Below are 23,381 nucleotides of genomic sequence, written 5' to 3' on the forward strand. Positions count from 1 at the left end.
AGCTAAACCTCTGTTCTTATAATCCTTCTACTTCTGTGCCATAACTGCGTGAGACATTATTAACGCGTCGCGTGTCATAGACTCTGCTGCAGCTGGTTCGACGGTTGGCTGGAGATCCCTGGCGGTGGATTTTTGTCTTTCTATCGTCCCGGGAAACCCTGAGAAGCAGCCGCAGCGTTTAATGAACTCCATTCAACTGGACCAGCATGACCGTGGCGATTTTGCCCGTCTTACAGACTGACGTAACAATATTACAATGAAAGGATGCATTTTCTTGGGCTTTATGAAAGTCTCGTCGCTCGTATAGTCACCAGGGGGCATGCACACGTCAATGCAGCGCGGGAAACATTTTAACATCGTAACATTGTAACGTCTGATCGGGGGAACGTTCGAATGGACGCAGGAGCAGCTCCGCGGCTCTTCATATCGCTGTAGTTTGTGTTACGGGAGGTTCCTGCTGCCCCCATCCATCTCTCCGGCTGTTGTTGTGAATTGATCTAACATGGCGACTGTACCCGTCTATTGCATCTGCAGATTACCTTACGACGTAACCCAGTTTATGATCGAATGCGACGCCTGCAAAGACTGGTTTCACGGCAGGTAACAGCAATATTTCGTTCAACTATTTAAGTGTGGATTTGGATGGAAGCGTTTTGCTCGCGTGCGCACATTTTGTATTGCTCTGAAGAGCGAGGGCCGCTTGAAGAAGAAGGCGGAGTTATATTTAGCTGGCTCGGTTGACACATTTTTGTGAACTGTACAAAAGATTTTCTTAATCGTAAAGCCATTTCGATATATTTTCCACGATGTGTGCTCGATCTGCGTGCATCGCACGCTTTGGTTGCGTCTCAGACTGGACGTTGTCGTAGTAGTGAGCCGTGGGTGTCTGCGAACACGAATGGCTTTTCTTTTACACATTTTACCTTCCTTTATGCGCCCTATTCGTCCAGATCTGCTCCTACATCAGTGCTTTATGGTCTTTGAACTGTATAAAAACTATCCTTTCTGGTGTCTGCTGGAAGAATAATAGACTGCATATGAGCCAGACATTGCAGATTCAGAGCTGCTATGTACATTTTTAACACGTATGACATCTAACCATTCATCATAATCAAAACCAGTAAGTTCAGATTTATTTCCCGTGTATTGCTGGGAAGCATCACTGACAGCAGCATGTATCGGAGCAAACGAGTTTAGCTCGATCCAATAACGGGAGTCAATCTGGAGTCTGTTCATTTTTCTGAATTCATCTTAAATTTCCCCCGCTGATTGGTTTGTTTGCTGAGCGAGAGCGAAACTGAAGCGAGAAAAGGCTTCAAATGCTGTTTCTTCAATGTAAACAAAGAACAAGCGTTCCAGTTCACTGACTGATACTTTTACGCGCGTTTAATTTTAACCCTTTAATGAGCCGAGTTATCGTTACTCTTCAGACTTTCCAGACCGAATATGCTCTTAACTGCATATTCGACTGTATAGAAATAGTTTGAATCCACACTGATGTGGATGTTTCTGTTGGAGTGTCTGAGATTTACCGCCCTCAGTGATTTTAAACCTCTGTAACCTCTATAAAGAGGGTATGCCTCAGATCAGGAGAGACACCAGTTATGGCTAAGTATGGCTTAAAAGTGTGTACACGTTGATGTTAACAGAAAATTCGCTATTAAGCTGTTTATGACAGAAGTCTTATCAGAAAATATTTGAATCTTTTTGGTAGGTTTGTAACTTTGACATTGTAACAATGCAGTCGAATGTTAATAGTAGTTCTTTTTACTAAGCATTCACTAGTGCAACATTTGTGTGCAGTATCTTATAATGCCATTAGTTTGGTTCTTCTTTTTATGCTTGCCAGCTTTAAAATACTCACACTGCTTTAAAATGTATCATGCTATCTATAACATTTAGTTATTTAGCTAACTTAATGTGCTTTATAATAGATTCTCTATGGAAAATTTAGTGATATTTATAAGAATTAGCCTCGTGCCATACATCTTGAATTTAAACTGGTCACACTTCTAAAAGATATGTATGAATATTTAAATTTAATTTGACAGATCTGACTGCTTCGCTGAACCGTGAAAGATTTCGATTGCAGCATTCATAGATATATCATAAATCTTTATATCTTTAAAGGTTTTTCACCTACATAGCTTAATGCTATAAGCCAGTAAATGGATGAAAGAAATTCACAAGGCCTAATCATTGAGTGGAATCCAGTTTAACTCTTCAAACAGTGAAACCTATCTTTATCAAGTGTGGGAACGCGTACAGTTAACAAAACACTTGACACAGTTAGACAAACAGAAATGCACAAAAAGCTCCGCAGATTTCATAGTACTGGAAAGCCTGTCATTCACAATCAATCACTTCCCTCACCATTTGTGTGTTAGTTTATTAAATATTTTGGTTAATTTGATGATGATAGGAGTGTACACTCGGCTCCATTAAACACACTTGACTTCTTGTAAACGCATTGCACAGAATTCAACAGATAAGCTGTTCTGTTTTTATGTAATTTTTTTGGCCTGGCTAATATTTTGGAATTGTCAGTTCTTTCATTCAAAGTGACTTCCAGCTGGCCAGTTGTAGGAAGAACCTCTCTAAGTAACTTCGGATCACGATCCTCAGAATTACAGAAAAACTGGAACTTGTTAAAGTTGTGTTTTCCAGGCTTGAAAAAAACTTTTAGAAACAACTTTTTTTTAGAAACTGATCAGATGACAAATGAGCATCATCTAAGATATAAGATATAAATAAGTAGTTCCACTTCCACAATATTACATTTTCCTGTTGTTGCCTCAATTAATCCTATAACAGCCCTAGTATTTATATATTTTTCATAAATGTTTAATCCATTCCAAAAGGTTCCTCTATGATCAGCATAAATATCCATCAAGAATAAACATGTTGATCTAATGATTTCTACAAGCTTGCTGGCAGGCGAACAGAAATGAAGACGCCTTTTAACACTGCCGTCTGAAACGCACACACACACTGAAACACATGCTGGTGTTTGTGGTCGTGGGTGTATGCTCTCGAATCATCAGGTGGTAATAAATGACATCATTCCCGTCTTTCACGGGGCAGGATGCCAGCTACAAGTGGCGCATCAGATCCTAAATGAGATTTGTCCCATTAACGATAATAGCTACTCTGTAACAGAGCAGCTTTGGCGTATTGTGCAAGTTTATTAAATATGTTATAATAAAACGCTAATTGCACCTGCCTTGAGGACGACCTCACATGGAGAATAATTTAGAGTTGCTATAATATAATCATTGGTACATTCTTTAATGCTTTGTAGTTGTTGTTCTATTCTTCTACTGCAAATAACCAAAACTGTAATAACAGGTGTTTTTTCTTTGTATTTGGTATGTTTCATGACAGTGCATATTTACATTGTCTCAGAGTGAAAATCCAGTCACATGTTCTTCAAGTGACGGCCTCATGCCTGATTTATTTTGTTAAATGGCCTTTCAATAATTTTTTTTTTTCCTCTGAATATTCTCGTCTTTTGACTGATGTGACTCTAGATATCTAGTTGTTATCATTAAACTCTTGATTGTTACTTTCTTGTCATTCAGGCATGAAACAGAGTACAAGAACTGCATTGAGGTACTGAAGGTGTCGTTGCTGCTTTTGAGAAGATGCTTTCTTAGACGCAACTATTTCCGGAAAGTGGTTTTGAGACTTACTCTTTGGACTGTTGACACTTAACATACAAAATGAGCCTGTAAATAAGCATCACCATCATGTGCTCTGCTGCGAATCCATTGCAGGTGGTTGCACAAAGAGACATGTTGTATTGAATGTAATTTGACAGAGAGAATGCGTTTGTCTGTTCAGTCTTAAAGGAACCGTTTGCACAAAAATGAATATTCTCTCATTATTGACTCACCTTTCATTGACTCACCTTTCTGTTGTTAAAACCTTTTGAAGAACCTTCACAGTTTACTTCACAAGTAATATAGCACATGCATATTATTTTCTAATGTTTTCATTGGTTTTTGGATCCTGACCACTGTGGTTGTTATTAATTATTGTTGCATGAACATTCTTCAAAAATTATACTTTTGTGTTCTTTATCAGTAAAAATGGCAAATTCAGCTTCACCATCAAATCCCATTTTGCCATCAGAGGAGTATGCCTTTTTTTTAATATTATTTCAAAATATTATGCTTTTACTGTATTGTATACAAAAATTGAGACCACTATCAAAAACATGTTACGTATGTACATTAAATATTTTTTTTAAATGGTGAATACAAAATTAGATTTTTTTTAAGGGGCTGGAATTACATAATGGTGAATAAATAACTGAACAATATTAAATTTGGGGGAAACTGCTCCTTAAATTCGAAAAGGGATTGGTCTCTTAATGGCAGCACACAGATGCTCATGATAAGGATTAGCTGAGGAAAGACCTAGAGTGTATTTGACTGCTAATCCTGATGCACGAGTGGGCGGTTTGACCCTTCACACCCACATGCACTCTTTGTTGTAGAGATTTTGCTTTTTTTCAAGGGTGCTGACACCACCCACCATCTGAGTGGACAGCGTGTGTGATATTCATATGACTGCATGTAGTAATTATACCACACTGGAGGAGAGCCATAATGGACACTCCCAATTCAGTATTTACTCATGACCCGTGAACAGCTCCTCCTAATGGCAGGAATGCGTTATAGGGTTTATATTATTATTATTATAGGGAGAACATTTGCTCTACAGATGGGGTGACGTAAATGCATACAGTGCCTATAAAAAGGTTTGCGCTTCTTGGAGGTTTTTCATGTTTGCTTCATTTACACCATTGAAATGTTTTGTTGCTACTGATCAGACTTGTAATGTCAATATAAAACAGATGTGAAACAATTACAAATATGAAAATGAGAGAAGATGACCACAATGTTTTAGTTCTTCACAATATCTTCTTTAGAGTTACACAGGAGAGAGAATAGGTTTGGGACAACGTGAGGGTGAGTAAATGGTGACAGAATTTTCATTGTTGGGTGGACTGTCCCTCTTATATGACATGTTAGTGCACTCGGTTGGATTTTCAAGACACAACAAAGTTAAACGAAGATCACTTGTGTGAAGTCAAGGGCCAATAAGTGACCACTGACAACTGACTGTGATACAACCACTGTAGCTTGGTGCTTCCACAGCTTAATAGGACAGTGGCGAAGAGAAAGCCACTGTTAAAAATGTCACATGACATCTCAGTTGAAGTTTTGCCAGAAGGCATGTGGTAGACTCTGAAGCCAGCTGGAAGAAAGTTGAGCTTGTTGGCCATCAGACTAGATGCCATATTTGGCGTATACCAGCAGAATATATCGCCCTGTAGCCCAAGACTGGTTGCCCACTGAAGCTAAGCAGGGAGGAGCCTGGTCAGTACCTGGATGGGAATACTAGGTTGCTGCTGGAAGAGGTGGTAATGAGGCCAGCAGGAGGTGCTCACCCTGCAGTCTGTGTGGTCCTAATTTCCCAGTATACTGATGGGACACTTCATATGTGACATTAAACCGAGCTCCTGACTATCTGTGGTCATTAAAAATTCCAGGATGTCCTCCGAAAAAGAGTAAGGGGTGTAACAATTGTTCTCCGACCAACATAGCCTCCTAACAATCCCCATATTTATCTACTGATTGGCTTCGTCTCCTCTCCACCAATAAGCTGGTGTGTGATGGGGATTCTGGTGCACTATGGCTGCTGTAACATCATCCAGGTGAATGCTGCACACTGGTGGTGTTTGAGGAGATTCCTCCCTTCCATGTAAAGTGTTTTGAGGATCCAGAAAAGCGCTATATACATGTAATACAGATATTATTATTATTGTGAACACTGTGCATCATCGGAAACTCACTATCCCCACTGTGCAGGACGGGATTATTGACCAGGACTTATCCCTGGACCTCCAAAACTTCAGGACATGTGGCCTGAGTCTGCTAAACAAAGCAGACCACTAGGGCCTCTCTAAGGGGCAGCAGTGGATAGATGTGTGAGAGACTTGTCCATAATGTCTGGAGAAAGTCATCTGTTAACATTCCCATTGGGAATATTTCATCAGAATCCATGGCTGATTTAGAATGGCTGTCAGTGGAGTATGATTCTATTAGAACCAGATTTTTGAGTACTTATGTAGGCACAGTATATGGCAGCTATGTTTTACAGAACCACGATTAAGTAGATTTTATCTGGCGTAACTCAGTGCTGATATGCTGTTTGTTCTGTTACAGCTGTGTAGGAGTGGATGAAGATGAAGCACCAGATATTGACATCTATCACTGTCCTAACTGTGAAAAGACCCACGGCAAATCCACCTGCAAGTATCTTTCATTTCTACTGTGAATGAATTAGGTGTTACTCAAGTCAGGTCACCTTTATTTATATAGAGCTTTATGCAATACGGATTGTTTCAAAGCAGCTTTACAGTAATAAACAAGACAGTAACAGTCAAATGAGACAAAGCGAATTTTTAAACAACAATCAGGTTATCATTCAGCTCAGTGTTGATTCATCAATGATGAAATGTGTTCAGCTAAGCTAAAAACAGCTCTGTAAAAAAGGCAAAAGTGTTGCTATTCAGCTCAAGTGAATTCAGTGTTTATATATCATTTATTATTCATATATAGGTCTCTTGAAGCATCTTGGAGACATTGCCACAGTTCTTATGGATTTAGTCTGTCTCAGTTTGTACTGTTTCTTACAGAATTAATGGCAATTACGGTAATGGCAAAATTAATGAATGATATTTCCTATTGACATACAACAGCAAAAGATAGAAAGATAGATTTTTATACCAAATAACCATTTTTTAGCTAGTGAAAATACTAGTGTTGTAATAATTTTGGCCACCACTGTATACACATGCACACACACACATACTACCATAAATATATAATATTAAGCAGTACAAATGTTTTCAACATTGATAATAATAGGTTCCTTGATCACCAATTCAGTATATTAGAATGATTTCTGAAGGATCATTGCTATTGCAGGAGTAAATTACATTTTAAAATATATATTAAAATATGAAACGGTTATAATAAATAATGTTCTGTAATGTTACTTTCTTTGTTTGGATGCAATTTAATTCATATTTTAATTAATCATCATTTTCAGATTTATATTTTTGTATTAACAAAAGATGAGGGTCTTTATTTATTGTATCAATCCAACACTTTAATAAATGAAGACAAGCTTTAGATCATTGTTAAAATGTATTTACAACTAAAGCAGACTTAGCCCATTAAAACCTCCAACTGAATTTAAATTTATGAAAATAATTCACTTTAAAATAAGTTTTGGTTACAAACCAAACCATTATGTTGATGTTTAAAATGTTCTGTTCTTCTGTACACACTAGTACATTCATGCATTTGCTACTGTAGCTTGCAGATGGTTTTATTATTATTTTTGCTTCATTAAGTTGTGTTCATGGTGTCTGATTTAGATTTTGTTGGTTTCATCTGTTTACAATTTTAACAGTGAAAAAGAAAAAGAGCTGGAATAAGCATGACACGGGACAAAGTGGAGACGTCAGACCGGTTCAAAACGGCAGTCAGGTGTTCATAAAAGAGCTGCGCAGCAGGACATTCCCCAGGTACAGTACACCTTTGTGAAGATCATGCCAGTGAAGAATTTAAAGGGCCAGTGCTCCTGATAAAGTCCAAGTCCTTCAGTTGATTTAGTGTCCAGCAGATGGCGCTCCATGATCAGCTTTGCTCAGGCTCTGAACTTTTCCACCAGACAGGCGGACTGATGAAAATTCCAGTATGATGTACTGGAGAAACTGTGTAGGTGACTGTAGGTAACATGCTGACGGTTTGTTTTCCACTGCAGTTCAGAAGATGTGGTGGTCAAGCTGTCTGGAAGTCAGATGACGTTGGACTACCTTGAGGAGAATGGATTCAATGAGCCAATACTCATCCAGAAGAAAGATGGGCTGGGGATGGCTATGCCTGCGCCCACGTTCTACATCAGTGATGTGGAAAACTATGTCGGTAAGTGTTTTATGAGGTATAATAAAACCAATGTTCTGATGATCAGTATGGAAGTATATCTGTATGTGCAATATGTTTGTTCTAACTGATTTGAACTTTTCTCGTTCAAAGGACCTGATGTTCTTGTGGATGTTGTCGATGTAACCAAACAGACACAAAGCCAGATGAAGTTAAAGGAATTTGTTGATTATTACTACAGCACAAACAGAAAGAAAGTATTAAATGTGATCAACCTTGAGTTTTCAGACACAAGGTAAGCATTCCTATACAGAGTCAGATAGGGTTGTGAAGATGCTCTATACAAATGGCTGCCACATTTTTGTTAGCAATTTTGATACAGCAAATACATTAATGCACACGGTCATTATTAACATAAATATTAGTAAATTAAAAGGCATTTCGCTTTTTTTTCTTTCTCAGTTAAACAGTACTTCAGTTTTTTTTTCTAAGTAATAATGAAAAAATTAAAATGTTTGCATTTTACAGCAGTTATTAAGTACAATACACAGTCTGGATGTCAGTAAATTAATGTGTGTCATTAATTTGGTTTGGTAACAGGAATATTTACTATTCTTCCTTTCATGTCTCTAGAATGGCCAATATTGTTGAGAGTCCGCAAATAGTTCGGAAGTTATCCTGGGTGGAAAATTACTGGCCTGACGATGCGTTGTTGGGGAAGCCCAAAGTGTCTAAATACTGCCTCATATGTGTCAAAGACAGCTACACAGACTTCCACATTGAGTGTGGAGGCGCCTCTGTGTGGTATCATGTACTGAAGGTGACTCCTGCATGTTATATCTCAAAGTTATTGCTAAAATGAAAAGTATTTCAAATTTGAATTTAATAATAAAACTTTTTTTTATTTTTATTCGTAATGCTTACCATGATTTTACTTAAGGAAGTGCTGCATTCAGCCAGTGAATACTGTTGCATAGTGGATGTTGAACATTGTATTTCATCTGTGTGTTGTAAAGGGAGAGAAAATCTTCTTTCTGATCAAGCCCACTTCTGCCAACCTTTCTCTGTACGAGCGCTGGAGGTCCTCCTCCAACCACAGCGAGATGTTTTTTGCTGACCAAGTGGACAAGTGTTACAAGTGCACACTGAAACAAGGGCAAACTCTTTTCATTCCATCAGGTGAGATCATTTTTAATCATTTTTACTTTTAAATGACTTCATGAAGTTCTTAGATAACAACATTGCCTTTTGTTGTTTTTCTTTATTTAATTGCAGGTTGGATTAATGCAATACTGACTCCTGTAGACTGCTTAGCCTTCTCTGGGCATTTTGTCCACAGTCTGAGTGTGGAGATGCAAATGAGGTCAGTGATCTGCTCAATGCATCAAATTAAGAGAACTGTTGCATTTGATGCATTGTTAGATTAGCAGTATATCTCCGTTTCAGGTTGTTGTTTAAACTATGCATACATATATAGAACTGTAAATATATTACGTATGGTGGGGTGGATGTGTACTGTGATTATTATGTGGAATTATAAAGGCCTAATGTTTGCCATTTTAAAGTGATTCCATGCAGTTTGCCATGCAATGACAACTGGTGAACACTGATGCAATTGAAGCGCTCAAGCATTAAACATTCCCTGTTCTATTCTTGGCACTTCCACGCCTGTGTAGCAATGGGAAAAAAAAGAGAGGAAGTCAAGAGCATATGCTTTTGCCTTCTGAAGTGCATTTTTCACATGTGTGAGACCACGATTTCCTCTCGAGGCACACTTTTCAGTAATCCTCTCTTTGCTTCTCCACTCAGGGCATATGAGGTGGAAAAAAGACTCAAAGTTGCCAGCCTCACTCCATTTCCAAACTTCGAGACAGCATGTTGGTATGTGGGGAAATACTACCTGGAGAGGTTTAAAGGTGAGCAATTGATTTAAGATTTAAAAATAAATAGATATTTTTTTAGTTCGTTTTGTAGTTTCACCAAACTAATAGTATAAAAGTGCAACGTGTCAACTTTACGGCAACCATTTACATTATTGCAAACTTAAATCATTCACAGCAAAGCTCCCATGTGTGACTCCCCTGAAGTGGCTTCAAAGGTTCTGCTTTCAAAAATTGCCTTTCCATCCTGCACAGCAGAAGATTTATCCATAATAGTGAACTTTGGGACTGGAAATAAAAATATCTAATGTCGTAAGGTAGAGTCAAATGGCTTCCTTCCCCTTCGCTTTGTGCGTGATCCTGGAACGGGTCTGCTGAGCAGATGACGAGGATCTGGATAGCGGCATATTATTGCAGTCATTAGATCGGTGCATCGTGGAGTTCACAGATGATTAGCTTCAAAAGGCAGAATCACTTGCTCCATTACAACCTGGTGTTTAAACTCCCCTCATCTGGCCTTGGACTGCTTGTTTATATTTCCACCATTTTACCCCGTCACGTTACTTAATTTTGCCAGATTGCTGTAGAGCGCACATTGCAAAAAAGACCGCAGTTGGTCTCCAAGCTATCTAATGTTCAGAGGGGGGACTCAGCTTTCAAGGTCATCTTTTCAAGGGTTCAACTCTCAGGTAGAGAGAAAAAAAAAAAAACCTTGGCTCCTGGCCCAGCAGGCCGACTGGGCCACCGCCAGCTCTATTGCTTCTCTTCTCATTTCACTGTTTCGGCTTTCACTTTATGTTATTAATTTAAATGCAGTGTGGAACATATTTCCTGTAGTGGCTGTGTATCCAGTCCAATGTAATCAATGTTGAGAACCGGTGCTCCGAAAAGGCGTACGACTGTTTTTGGGCCGCTCTGGATTGAAGTAATCAGTTTGATATATGAATGGCCTTTGTTATTGAACAGTAATGGGTTCGGTTGAAAATGTAGTCCATTTTTATTTCTGGTGTAATGTTTCCCCACAACTCAGTGAGTTTCATGCTCTGAGCATTTCTGACAGGGCGACCACAGTCTTATGCATTGCTGCTAATGATTTAAGGAAAGTTGGACCTTTCACCAATTTGCCTATTTAGAAAACGGCCCTTTCTATGTTACTTATACGCAACTGGATGAGTGTTTGGATCCAGATGGGAATAATGGGACTCTGATGCAAAATTTCCTGATCATTTTGCAGGTTTACATAAGGCAAACAAACAGCCCCCTCCTTACCTGGTACACGGTGCCAAAATTGTCAACGGAGCATTCAGATCGTGGACTAAAAAACAGGTACATCTTGATAATTTTGCTTTACTAGTTTTGCTGATTTAAATAATGTAACTTGACCGTGACTCTTGCTTTTGTCTTTTTCCAAAGGCTCTTTTAGAACATGAGGACGAGCTTCCAGAAAACATGAAGCCAGCGCAGCTCATTAAAGACCTTGCCAAAGAGATTCGGATTTCAGAGGTGAGATGTTGCAAAGTTGTTGGAGACTTGTCTTTACTCTCATTTATTCAGAAATGATCTTATGGAGAATTTTTTGTACGTGTTGAATCAACTTTTGTCAGAATCAGTAATGGTTGACAACTTCTCCACAATGTCTTTGACTCAGAACGCAACAAAAGCCATAAAGAATGAACCCAGCAACCCGAAGCCCCCAGCAGAGGAACCCCCGTCTGCTCCATCAGAACCAGAAGAGCTCATATCCCCTGCTCACATCTCCACCCCTCCGAGAGATAAGCCAGCCAGGAAGAAAGCCACAAAGCCACCCAAAATGCCCAAGGCTCCCAAACCACCGAAGGAACCCAAAGTAAAAGAAGGTGGCAAAAAGAAAGCGAAGAAAGCGAAAGAAAGTATTTTACCTGAGAAAAAGCCCTCCAGTCTGGCAGCTCTTGAATCTCATGCAAAGGACATCCTGAACAAGATGGACCAGCCCAAAAAAGTAATAATATATACAATATATAATGATGCTGCACTAGCAGAATCATTGTGAATATATCCCCCTGCTTTAGAACTTTCTGTATGCACTTTAATCCATTTATAATGTCCAACTTTTCTTGTCTCTCACATTACACAGCTGGTAAAGACGGGGATGAGTATTATGGAGAGGGAGATGAGTAAACCGAACGACGTTGATAAGTTTAAGATGATTCGAGAGCATAATAAGAACAAGACGGAGGCCAAATGGAAATATAAGGTAAGTTTGTTAGGTTTACAATATAAGGAAACAACTGTAATGAATACATCTGGGTTGTGGTGTAACACAAGCGTAATGATTTCCTCCACTGGAACGTAGATAAGAAAGCAAAGCTTTGAAAATCCATGCAAATGATATCAAACCCTGACAAGCTGAAAAGTAGCACATAGGGCTTTGGGGATCATCCAGAAGTGGTTTACACGTTTCAGATCAAAGCAATCAGCAGAAATAACTCTGCGGCTCAGTCACTTTCTCTGTTCTCGGCTCATCAAATCAACAGAACTCTCTACCCAGGCTCAGAGTTTACCTAATGCTATAATGCTATGTCATATCCCTGAAATGCCAGCTAAGTATTTACATATGCCTTCCTTTCTACTCTAAAAATGAGTGTGTTGTGTCATTATTGTCGGATAACATGGGACGGCTTTTGTAGGAAAAGCTTAATTTTGGTGAACGGAAGGCATTATAGGGCTTTCGTTCAAGGAGGAAAATTCAATGCCAGACAGCCCAGGAATGTTTGTAGTTGCTCCAAGTCTCCTGATCCGAGTGCTCCTTCGCCGCTTGCCAAACATTTGCAGATGGAGAGGAGTCTCTGCTAGAGAGTCTTCAAGGTCATCAGCCGCAATGGCTTCAGTCTTTGACGTCTGATCACAGTGGACATGGCCGACGTTGAAGACCTGTGTAATGTGTGAGACAGGAAGAGTTTCAAAGCACTGATTGTCGTTTGGTGTTTCTTTTCGTCTTTCAGAATAGCAAACCCGATTCGTTATTGAAAATGGAGGAAGAGCACAAATTTGACAAAAGTCTACTGAGCCATAAAGACAATAAATTTGCATTTTCATTGTCGAATAAGAAGTTGTTGGGGTAAGTGCAGTTGTATTAAACTTAATTCTGACATTTCATACAGTTATTAATTTTAATACAAATGATTTCGTTATACTTATAATTTAGAAATATTTGAATTCAGTTGACAGCCCTTATTTTGAGCACCAGATTGTCTCTTCTGACAATCTAACTAATGTTCTTTTCCATCATCTGGCTTTCTCAGATCAAAGATGCTCAAGACCCAGACCAATTCAAGTGTTTTTGGCTCAATACAGAACATAAAGGAAGAAAAACCCAAGCCTGTGAGAGACGAGTATGAGTATGTCTCTGATGAGGGGGAGCTTAAGATTGACGAATTCCCAATCAGGAGGAAAAAGAACGCAGTCAAGAGAGACTTTTCCTGTAAGGTTTTATGATATGCGATCTGGGCCAGGGTGATTTTCTGATTAAATAAAACATCATTTAAGAGCAAAAATTATTATAGACTTTATAATCAGGCCCAGATGGAATCTGCAGCCTTCTGTTAAATTTTTGTACACTGATTTTAGGCAAAAGTCTACAGAAATGAGTGTTAAACAGTACTATAGTCTTATTGGTATCTGAAAGTATAATAAAGGAGATTTAATAAAAAAACACAAATGGGGCGGAGCAAGGGCCCAAAATAAAATCTGCCAATGACGAGTGAATTAAGTAAAATCATAGTTTTAATAATATATTAAATAGTATTAAAGAATTAATATTTTGTCCCAATAACAGTGAATTATTATTATTTATTTTTTTTACATTTCTTTTTCTTGCATTAGTAGATATACAGGCGCGACAATTATTTAAAGTTACCACATGTAGTAAAAAATAAATAAATTAGTTAAACCTTAAATGGTAAATTTCAAGTTGAAGTTAAAGTTTCTGTCCTATGCATTTAATTTAATGACAGTTTTTTTTGTATGTGACACTGTTAATTTAGCTACTTGACTGATGCATCTGTAGAAATTTGTGAGAGACTGATTCGATGTTGGCCTGCCGATAAGATATACACTTGTCTTTTAACTTTCATCTCATGCTATGTGAGAATAATGCTGAACATCTGATGTTATTTACAGTTTTATCAAACATCAAAGAGCCCATTCAGCCAGCGAAAAAGCCAAAGCTACAGCAGTCGGACATGAAGGTGAGCATAAACTTTATTTAGATAGCTGGTCCAGTGTTATCTAACAGAACATCCATCATATTTCTCTTTAATCAGACAGTGGTAATAACATTAAAAGGCTGATTGACAGTAAACAGGAAGAAATTAGGACAAAATCTAAATCTCCGATCTTTATTTCGTGAAGTAGCTGATTAATTCCTTCTGGATGCATTTAAAACATCGTAGCGCCGATGTTCTCGGCTTGTAATAATTCACCCATTATGTTCTGGCTTAAACCAACATACGGCACAAATCAAAGAGAGCAAGCTGCAAAACTGAGCCAAATATCACCTCAAAACTGATGAAGGAAATAGCTGTGGACTGACTCAAATGAGAGTGAGAAAGTTAAATCACGACAGAGGCCCACAGGCAAACTGTTTTAGGGCTTACAGCATATACCAATAAAAAAACCACAAACCTAAGAAAAATCATGTCTACTTTTGATAATGCCTATCCGAATATGTGTACTTAGGTCAGGGTATATTAGTATTTTGTTAAGGCAAAACATTTACCAGCTTTTTGTTATTTCAGAGTCCAGATTCATCAGATGAGGAATCTCTCCATATAGACGCAGAGGCCAAGTCAGAGGTCAAAGGTCGTAACTCCAAGGTCTCTAAGAATAAAGGAGGCAGTTCAGCTGGGATTCTGGATCTCCTGCAGGCCAGCAAACAAGTGGGCGGCATTGACTACAGCAACAACAGGTACACACATGACTGTTTTCCATATGTGCGTGAAAGGATCGTAATAGCTTATTTTCTTATTTATTGTTATTTTAGATTTGCTTTGCTATTTTTTAGCAGCAGAACTTTAAAGAGTGTCACTTCTGTGAATTTTAGCTTGGCATACTTTAACATGCTGACGCTATCAGAATGGTCCACGGTTTCTGAGAAATTAATTTCCTCTACATAGTACAGCATTGCCTTTAATATTACATTTCATAATCCGTAGCTTTCAGTGATTGTGTTGATTTTCGCATTTAAGCTTATTTTTTGTTAACGTTTTAAATGCATATACACATGTAGACAGATATCTTTGGCACTTGCACTGCACCCAACTGTGTTTGTTTCAAGTTAAAACAGTTAAAAAATACATGGCATTCTGTTCCATGCTGTTTTGCTCCACCCAACTGTTCTTGAACACAAGAATGTGTCTTGTGTGAAAAATCTTGACTAGTATCTGATGTACATGACCCTAAACTAGTGTAATTATACAAGGCTTCCTTAAGCGACTAGTTGTTTAGACAATCCATCGATTGGTCAGTTTTGCACATCCTTTGTTAATGTGACAAGAGTATGGATATGTTTTGTCTTTGGCAGAGGGCTATAGGGAACATACAATTTATGATGAAGCATGTTCCTGACCCTTAAAGAACTGAAACACGTCATATTTCTGCTTAACTGTTAGTTCTTGCACTTCACACTGACTGTAAACACATCGAGCACAGGCATTTCTTCATCTGTCGAACCATGGTGAAAGTAATGGTTCTTTATAAGCGGTTTACATGTGCTGGCATTATTTGTTTAATCCCTCTGCACTATTAATTTGTCAAATACAGCAAAAGCTTGAGGCCATTCCTCTTCGTTTTACTGTTTGCTGTTTTGGGCACATTTTTGATGGTCTATTTGCACTGCGCTGAAAGCTGCAAATCAGCTCAACACAAAATGAGAACGAAAACATGGCTAAAATATGTTAATTTCTCAAATTATTTTTTTGTGCTTTTAAACCTGACATATGACTGCAGGATTGTGGGGAGGAAATGCCTCCAGTCCGTTTTGACCACATTAAAACGAGCTTTTGACTCATTGTTCCACTTCACTGGTTAATCACTTAATAGGTGGTAATCTGCACAGGCTAAATCTGTATTTTCTGCTGGTTACCTCAAGCTCAAAAGCAGATGTGGACACAATAGTCTTCTCAGATCACATCTTCTTCTGACACCAAAAGATCTATGGTATATGAAGAGATTTATGATGATTAACAGGAAATGAATGTTTAGTGACAGGTAAGTTAGAAAAGCAAGAGTGAGATGTGCAGATTAAGCGGTTGTGATTGTAAGCGGCTTGTGCTTTCAGTTTTGGTTGAATGACGGTTCAGTATAAATGGGAGTGGAGACATTGTAGATAAAGCAGGCATACCCTGTGTTGAATCGTAACTTGGGTTTTCATGTTAGTTTACCAGGCCCACCCATTAAATGTAATTAGCAACGAACTGGTTACTTTGGATTTGAGTCCAGACAACAAAACCATACCTCAGCTGCAGTGGAAATTACATCAAACATTTTTATGGTGGTTTAAAGGTGATGCGTGTAATATTTTCAGTATTAAAATATTATACTATAATAATGTATAATATTTAGGGCTGCTTGATTATGACAAAAATCATAATTGTCGATTAATCCCTTGAAATTGTAATTGCGATTATTAATTACGATTATCACAATTTACATTAAATGATGTTTATACCATTGCTTGATGCAACTACATGCCATATTTTTATATGAAAATAAACAAGCTGAAAACACTCGAACTTAAAAACCTTTAGTGCTTTTCTATGATATTAAGCTTCAAATGTCAACTATAAATCGGATTTGTTTCTTCTTTAAATTATAAAAGTACAAATATAAATGGTATTATAATGTTATACTAAAACCAAAATTTAAATAATGGCAAAAACTCTTAAGATAACATGTCAAAAGAAAAAACATCTTAAGCAGAATAACATGAGTGGACTTTAAATGATTAATTTTTGGGGACAGTTTGTCTGGGAAATCTGTCAGACTCATTAGTGGTGCAGAAATTACACACTTCACCTTTAAGTGTGCATCTCCAACCTCATTGCTTTCCATCACACAACTCACTACCTAAAATTCGAATCGCTTCTCATTGCCACTGACACTCGGAGTAATGTACGTGTGTGTTGTGTATTTCTCATTGATGGACTTACAGTCAGCCACCTGCATCCCCCAGCACACAGGAGGCCATCCAGGGCATGCTGTCCATGGCTAACCTGCAGTCATCAGACTCTTGTCTGCAAACGTCCTGGAGCAATAGCCAAGCAAAGAACAACTCGCACAGCAGTACAGCCAGCAAGAAGCAGAGCAGCGTGGCCGGAGCAGGGGGTAACAGCAAGCGACCGGCCAAACGCTTGCCCAAGAAAACGCAAAAGAGCAGCAGCGTGGACAGCTTGGATATGTTCGATGATGACCAGGACCACCTGGAAGCTTGCTTTAAGGATTCTGATTACGGTAAGTTCTTCAAACTTATTCTTTTACTGTGCTTACAGCTACAGTTCACACAAAGTTGACTTTTTTTCTTCTGAGGAACCCAAAAGATATTTCGAAAAAGTGTTTTTTTGTACATGCAATTAAGTTGGAAGGTTTGGAATGGCATGAGTGTGAGTAAATGATCACATTTTCGTTTTTGGCTGAACTATCCCTTTAAGAACCCATTTGGAGAACAGATTGAAATTCTCTCATACCTTCATCTTGGATAGCTTGTTTGCACTATTATCAAGACCAATTAGTTCCTCTGAGACAATTTGTCAAGGATGTTTCATGATGACTTGGAATTGCCCAGGTGCCCTTAGAGCAAAGCCAAACTGTAAATCTGCTCTATCAGTGTTCTGATTAGAGTTTGATTTTGACTTAAGGGTTCTCATTCACGGCAAAGTGACAGGCGTGTTTACTCTCAGCTAGAACTTTTCAATCCCCCCTTCTGAGTGGTCTCTTTTATAGCTTTTGTGAACCCATTCCAAGAACAGCAAGACCATTAGTAGCCTGTTAATAATCCATTAGCATGAGTTTTAAACTGTTGTTTTAAATGCTTTTTGATCTGATACCCTAATTAGTCATTACTAGCACGCACATTCCCGTTCGGACTCACACTAAGAGAGAGTTTTATCAAACACACAGGCATTCCTCCTTTCTGTAAACATTTTTTTTCTTTGTCTTGATAATTTAATTGTTGGAAATTGCGTGTTCCTGAGTAGTTGAGTTCAAAGAAGCTAGGTGCATGCAGGCAGAGGCAGGGCAACGAACAGCTGCCGTACATCTGTGTCACGCTAACATCCTGTCCAATGAGAAAATACTTAGCACTGTAGTTTATGGAGTGCAAAAACAGGGCCTTTATCGTGCAAAGCTATATGTTTAAAACGAATGTGCTTCGACAGTGCACATTTGCATTGCTTTCTCTAGCGACTTTAAACCATACATATGGAATTAAAAAAAAGAAAAGACGTTCCAAAAGGAATGAAAATGGTGGCATCTTTAGAATTTGTGGTTAGAATTACCATGCATTTTCATTTATTTATTTTTGTTTGTTTTGTTTGCTTAAAAATATAATATTGCTAAACTATTGAAGTATTGTTGTTATTATGATTATTTTAAATGTATAACTCTTATTACTCTATATTAATTGCCATGAATGTATAGCCTTTGATTCTGATACGGCATTACCGTATTTTCTGGACTATAAGTCACACTTTTTTTCATAGTTTGGTTGGTCCTGCGACTTATAGTCAGGTGCTACTTGTATGTTTTTTTTTCCTCATCATGACGGATTTTTGGACTGATGCGATTTATACTCAGGTGCGACTTATAGTCCAAAAATACGGTAAATCAAAATAAAATGTTTTTTTTGTTGTTGGTTTTTTTTTTTTCAGTTTATCCATCTCTGGAATCTGAAGAGGACAGTCCCATTTTCAAATCGAGATCGAAAAAAAGGAAAAATACAGATGACACTCCATACAGTCCAACAGGTAGTGCAAAGTTTACAGTTTCAGGTGGGAATCTGTCTATAATGTAAATTGAATCACATGGGATTATATTCATACTGTTGCAGCACGAGTTGGGCCCACTGTACCACGACAGGAAAGACCTGCTCGGGAGGGGGCACGTGTGGCATCCATAGAGACAGGATTGGCAGCTGCGGCAGCTAAATTGTCTCATCAGGTGAATGCATTTTATTATGTTTCTATTTTTAAATAAAGTAAATTCTAGGGATGCACAATTAATATAGATAAAACTAAATTCGCAAAAAAAAAAAAACATTTTTTAATTCATTACATAAACATGTGCTGTGTTTCAAAGTGAATTGCTGCACTGTGTTCATTGCACGCAGCTCATGATCCACACAAACTCCAATTCTTCATCGGCTTATAACATGTATTTGGGAATATATATCTACCATCTTTTCAAGGTTGTAATAAAATGTGTTTATTCACTGACTGTTATCAGCAAATGAGAAGCTGTGGCTTTCCACTAAAATAAAAGCTAAATTGGATTCAAATTTGAAAATGAAGACACCTAGTATTAGCATGGCAATTTTACAGTTGTACTGTTAAATAAAATTATTATATTTTTTCTGAAATGCTCATTTTTTATCACAGTAAAATATTAGAATAGTATTCTTTTGTATTTTAGTTAGTAATAATAGTAATATAATAATCAGAATAAAATCATATTAATATTCATATAATTTTATTAATATTATTTTGTAATAATGTTGATAGCCCCTAAATTTGGGCCTAATTCTGCAGCCTTACAACAAGCACAGCAAACCTAATCTTATTAAATCTGTTAGAGAAATTGCATTGGCATTTCCCCCCCAATCGTATAGCCCTAGTAAATACTGTGTAAAAGAAATTAATTTATTTAAAATTTTGTGGTTGTTGCATTTTGGAATCATTGCATTGCACCATGCCATTAATTTACAGTTCAAATGCCTGAGACCACATGTACATTTTATCCTGGACATATAGTTTGTATAATTTTGATGCACAATGAAGAGATAATTAACATCTTGCACTGTTTATGGTCACAAATTTGTGGCATTGACCATGTGTACTCCTTTGAGTCTTTAAGCACATAACAAGCTCGTGAAGAACATGATATTCAGGTTTTACACACACTTGTGGAGTTCATGCAGCTCGAGTCTCATTACAGAAAAAGAGATGAATACCAAGAAGTTCTGAATCCTTTCTAAAAGCTTCCATTTTTTTTAATAGAAACATCTATAAGACCGATTTTGCTAAATGGCCCTACTAACTAGTTCTTGCTACAGGAGGAGCAGAAGATCAAGAAGAAGAAAAAGAGTACCAAAAAGAAGCCCGTGGCTGTAGAGGAGCCTCTCAAACTCTCTCAGGACAGCAGCTCTCCAGAACCCACCCCGGACTCTGAGACCAACCTGGGCGACCATGAGTACAGCACTGGAACGAGCAAGACCGCCGGCAGCTCGCAACCCATGGCCCCCGGAGTCTTCCTCAGCCAGAGACGGCCTTCATCATCATCGTCATCTCAGAACACCTCATCTGTCCCGCCGGCAAAAGTTGAACGTGGGAACTCGACAGACGCCAAAGGTGATTTCAGGCCAAAACATAAATAAGATCTTCTGTGATGAGTATTGATTCATGTTTAAAGGTTTGTTTATGCTGCACTGGCAATTTTGGGATCTTTAATAATTTATTGACACAGCTGTGGCTTAATAATGTATTGCCGTGATCACAGGGTGGCAAAGTTGTTGTTGCATATGCTAACCATTTTGCTTCGTCTCGCCCACAGCCAAGCGGCTAAAGAAAGGAATGGCAACGGCCAAACAGAGACTTGGAAAAATCTTAAAGATACATCGTAACGGCAAGCTTCTGCTGTAACACGGACAGTGGATGACTCAGACTTTCTCCTGATGTTTATGGACCCGTGGACTGATCCCTCCCTCCCTCGACAAGCCGGGATGAGAGCATAAGGACTGAAACGGACAGGAATGTGAACAGGATCCCACAAGTTTTCAATTTCTAAGAAGAACATAGCTCAGATAGGTTTTTGCCTCTACTTTTACTTTATAACTTTCGGATATTAAAAATGTACAGAATACCTGCTATTAATATTTTGTAAGAAAAATTGATCTTGTTTTACTACAGCTATCAGTTTATCAGGGGTTGCTAATATATAATAAGATCCAGTACATAGCAGTCATTCCAAGATAAAGAAAGTATCCCTTGCATGTATTCCAGTTGCATGCATTGTTTTGATGAGGGGAAAGGGTTGTGGTGGAAGGTTGACAAACAAGAAATTAATTTTTGCTTTTTGGATGTGGCTTATCATTGTCTTTTTTTTATTTTTTAACAAGTATTACTAAAGACATGACATTTTCACAGTAACTGCCGGCTGATTTTAATATCACCCATTTGGAATTTACTTTCCTTAATCATTAAGCAAAAAAGCATTTTTATACGCATTACCTACACAGGACAACTGAAAAAGTACTTTTCTGTTTGCTAAGCACTATCGCAGATAATATTTATTGACTTAATATAATTGTACGTCATAGGTAGTTTTAATCCCTGAGGCACTTTCAGAACTTCAGTGAAGCACAAATATGAACTCATATTTTTAGTAATAATGTATATCTTCACAGCTATTATAAAACGACAGCTTTTTTTTCTACAAATATAGGAAAAAAATATGTTTTTGTGTTTTTGTTAAACATGCATATCGATAACAAACCATATTTTTGAAACCTTATTTTTTTCCCCGTTGGTTAGGCAAATCATCGTATCCCATGGAATAAAATTAATTGTTAGCACGTCTTTAAAAATGTTATTTATGTATTTCTGTTGTTTTTAGACATTAGATACTACAGTCAGGTTTTATGTCATACTGGGTTTTTAACATAGCTCTTATTACAGTTACAGAACACTCGCCAAAAACAACGTAACACTACATGAATGAAATCTCTAGCTCTGATGATAAGCCTCATCCATGACATTTCACTACATGGGGATACTTTCTCTCTTCTGTTTGTTTCACAGGCAGCACCAATTACCCCAGAATAAAATATGCATTTATATTGCTTCACATGTATGTAGAATGTAGCCTGTATATAGCTTTTTAAATGACTACTTTTTGTATCCTTTTTTCCTTAATACTTCATTATACATTTTTACTAGTTTTTGCTAATTACAGACAAATATATAAAAAAAAGATATAGAAATAGTCATTACTTTAAACAAATGTTTTGTTAGATACACAATAGCTGAACTTTTTTCTAACCATGGTTTTGTTTTCATTTCATTCTGTTACATAAGACAAAAGGTGTTGCCTGGAGAACAAAATAAACAGTTTAACATTTATTCTCATATGGCCTTACATGCAGAAAACCATGTGTATTATGATTCATTTATGATGGGGGAGAAGAAAAAAAAAAAATCAACAAAGCTTCTACGACCAGCCTGACATTTGAGCTAAAATACCCCTGATGGATTTTAAAGTTATTTTACTAGCACCTTGTGAAGTGTTTTCTGTGTCAGTGATGTAATTTATTAATGTTTGTAGCCTTTTATACTTGTAAAATTCTTAAGAGGTTTTGTTTCACATTTTTATCAGTTTGTGAGCCCCTTAGGACACTTTTATCATTAACATTGGGCAATAGTTCCTTTTTTTTCATCTTAGCAAAACTATGTCTTTATTGTTTTTATCAAATCAAGTGCAACTGCTCATCAATACAAAATGTCACATTACTATTGTTATTATTATCAAGCAGCTATTTTCATCATGCCATGAGTTTTATTTTGGTAATAGAGTATGTACATTCTTAACCAGGTTTACTGTGCTCATAAATTGCGGTGTTTTAGTTACCGATGTAAATCTTGTATCCACCTTTCCGATTCGAAACTCAGAATCTTTGTCATTTGAACTATTTCAGGTTTTTAATTTGTACAAAATGTGTGTTGCTTTGTTGTGGTTTATTTTTATATGTTTAAACAATTAAATGCATCCACTGTTTCATGGCAGTGAATGATACATTTGTTAGTAGTGCACTCTGTATTTTTTGACTTGTTTTCCCGACTGCATTTTAAATGATCATATATCTATGTCATGTGTTTCCACAAATGTCTTTCTTTCTTGCTGTTTATTAGTAACCTTTTGTATAAGGCTTCATTGTCCCATGCAGAATTAGTTTTTCTAAATGCGACGAGTCGCTCATTATGTATTTAAGTCTGTTCCTATTCCATAACGGCACGCGAAAGTCTGTTTTGGTAACATGTTCTTCCACCATTCATATGGAATGGCAGGGCTCCACATGTTCTCTGGAACATGCTGTGGTAATTACTTTTAAATGGGCTCATGCTACTGTACCATTCAGGTCTGATGCCCTGGAGAAACTCTCGACTCGCACACAGTCCCCCCATTTAGAACCACATTGTCCACTGGGAGCCAAGCTGCACTTTTTGTGTTCACTTGTTCATTAATACACAGCTAAAGCCAAAACACCAGCGAGTCCAGCCGTGGCTCCGGCCAA

The 23,381-nt window shown here is 37.6% G+C and overlaps 1 protein-coding gene across 2 annotated transcripts; it reads left to right on the forward strand.

The window, feature by feature from the left end:
* The first annotated feature begins 69 nt into the window (after positions 1–69).
* phf2 (PHD finger protein 2) lies at positions 70–22,953 on the forward strand. 2 transcript variants are annotated; one of them, XM_026275578.1, is made up of 22 exons: positions 70–600; positions 6,237–6,322; positions 7,492–7,606; positions 7,846–8,006; positions 8,118–8,259; positions 8,598–8,784; positions 8,981–9,143; positions 9,240–9,327; positions 9,774–9,880; positions 11,079–11,170; positions 11,258–11,347; positions 11,493–11,822; positions 11,958–12,077; positions 12,826–12,941; positions 13,126–13,304; positions 14,003–14,070; positions 14,620–14,789; positions 17,055–17,332; positions 18,748–18,843; positions 18,927–19,036; positions 20,148–20,442; positions 20,645–22,953. In XM_026275578.1, the coding sequence occupies exons 1-22, from the start codon at positions 503–505 to the stop codon at positions 20,731–20,733; spliced, it is 3,180 nt and encodes a 1,059-aa protein (XP_026131363.1). In that variant the 5' UTR covers positions 70–502; the 3' UTR covers positions 20,734–22,953. The 2 variants fall into 2 exon arrangements, with proteins under 2 accessions (XP_026131363.1, XP_026131362.1); XM_026275577.1 differs by having other exon boundaries at positions 71–600; positions 17,034–17,332.
* The last annotated feature ends 428 nt before the right edge of the window (positions 22,954–23,381 follow it).

The sequence above is a fragment of the Carassius auratus genome, chromosome 11, assembly GCF_003368295.1.
Source record: "Carassius auratus strain Wakin chromosome 11, ASM336829v1, whole genome shotgun sequence".
In the NCBI taxonomy this organism is placed as follows: domain Eukaryota; kingdom Metazoa; phylum Chordata; class Actinopteri; order Cypriniformes; family Cyprinidae; genus Carassius; species Carassius auratus.

Excerpts from the sequence above, each read along its gene's own strand:
- phf2 (XM_026275577.1), top strand. The coding sequence starts at position 503 with ATGGCGACTGTACCCGTCTATTGCATCTGCAGATTACCTTACGACGTA. Across the intron at positions 7,607-7,845 it reads CGCAGCAGGACATTCCCCAG|TTCAGAAGATGTGGTGGTCA; the intron begins GTACAGTACACC and ends TTTCCACTGCAG. Across the intron at positions 11,823-11,957 it reads AGATGGACCAGCCCAAAAAA|CTGGTAAAGACGGGGATGAG; the intron begins GTAATAATATAT and ends CACATTACACAG.